Source organism: Onychostruthus taczanowskii, unplaced genomic scaffold, assembly GCF_017590055.1.
Source record: "Onychostruthus taczanowskii isolate IOZ18803 unplaced genomic scaffold, ASM1759005v1 scaffold106, whole genome shotgun sequence".
In the NCBI taxonomy this organism is placed as follows: Eukaryota; Metazoa; Chordata; class Aves; order Passeriformes; family Passeridae; genus Onychostruthus; species Onychostruthus taczanowskii.
In genome coordinates, this window is record NW_024497186.1 from 102821 (window position 1) to 103980 (window position 1160).

A 1160-nucleotide genomic window follows, 5' to 3' on the forward strand; every position below is an offset into this window, starting at 1 on the left:
CACTCCCCCCCAGCTCTCCCCTCTCCCCCGTTTCCTCACCACCTTCTCGGGGCAGTTCACCCGGGGCGTTCTCACGGTCACCTCGCCGTGCTGGGCACCGCCGGGGCCGTGCCAGGCCGTGCCAGGCTGCCCGGGGGGGCTGTGCCCGGCGCTGGCCGCCTCGCCCTCGCCCTCGCTCCGGTTGCCCACGGCCTCTGCCCGGTTGCCCACGGCCTCTGCCCGGTTGCCCTCGCCCCGGGTGCCCACGGCCTCTCCCCGGGTGCCCACGGTGTCCCCCCGGGTGCCCACGGTGTCCCCCCGGGTGCCCACGCTGCCCAGGCCGCTCGGGGCTCGGTCCTCGGCGCCCTCGGGGTTCGAGCGGGTGCGAGGCCGAACTTCTGGAAGCTTCTCCTCCTCGTCCTCGGCCGCGCTGCCCGGCTCCGACGGGTCCATCCTGAAACTGGGGGGGCTGGGACCCCAAAATCAGGGGGTTTGGGGTGCGGTGGGGCTGGGACCCCAAAATCAAGGGGTGTGGTAGGGCTGGGACCCAAAAATCAGGGGGTGTGCCGGGACTGGGACCCCAAAATCAGGGGGTGTGCTGGGACCGGGACCCCAAAATCAGGGGGTGCTGTGGGGCTGGGACTAAAAAATCAGCGGGTTTGGGGGTTCTCTGTGCCTGGGACCCCAAATCAGAGGGTCAGGGGGTTCTGTGTGCCTGAACCCCAAAACAGGGGGGTGCTGTGGGCTGGGACCCCAAAATCAGGGGGTGTGCTGGGACCGGGACCCCAAAATCAGGGGGTGCTGTGGGGCTGGGACTAAAAAATCAGCGGGTTTGGGGGTTCTCTGTGCCTGGGCCCCCAAATCAGAGGGTCAGGGGGTTCTGTGTGCCTGAACCCCAAAACAGGGGGGTGCAGTGGGGCTGGGACCCCCAATCAGCAGGTTTGGGGTGCTATGGGGCTGGGACCCCAAAAGCAGGGGGTGCTGTGGGGCTGGGACCCCCAATCAGCAGGTTTGGGGTGCTCTGGGGCTGGGACCCCAAAAGCAGGGTCCACGCACCCCCATTCTCCGACCCCCTTTCCCACGCCCCTCCCCCGCTCCACGCCCCCATCTCTTCCCGCCCTCCCTTCCCCCCCTCCCCCCAGAGCTCCTGTTCGCCCCCGACCCCCCAAAACCCCCCTGAA

General features: G+C 69.1%; 2 protein-coding genes across 2 annotated transcripts in view; both read right to left on the reverse strand.

The window, feature by feature from the left end:
• Positions 1 to 445, reverse strand: part of LOC121342728 (BRISC and BRCA1-A complex member 1-like) — a 5524-nt gene extending 5079 nt beyond the window's left edge. The window contains exon 1 of the mRNA XM_041417333.1: positions 40 to 445. Within this exon, the coding sequence (XP_041273267.1) occupies positions 40 to 432 (393 nt within the window). The 5' untranslated portion in view covers positions 433 to 445. The remainder of the gene's footprint in view (positions 1 to 39) is intronic.
• A 404-nt stretch (positions 446 to 849) lies between these two features.
• The window catches only part of LOC121341423 (BRISC and BRCA1-A complex member 1-like), a 3161-nt gene continuing 2850 nt past the window's right edge, over positions 850 to 1160 (reverse strand). Inside the window, exon 4 of the mRNA XM_041414901.1 lies at positions 850 to 867. Coding sequence (XP_041270835.1) covers positions 850 to 867 — 18 coding nt within the window. The remainder of the gene's footprint in view (positions 868 to 1160) is intronic.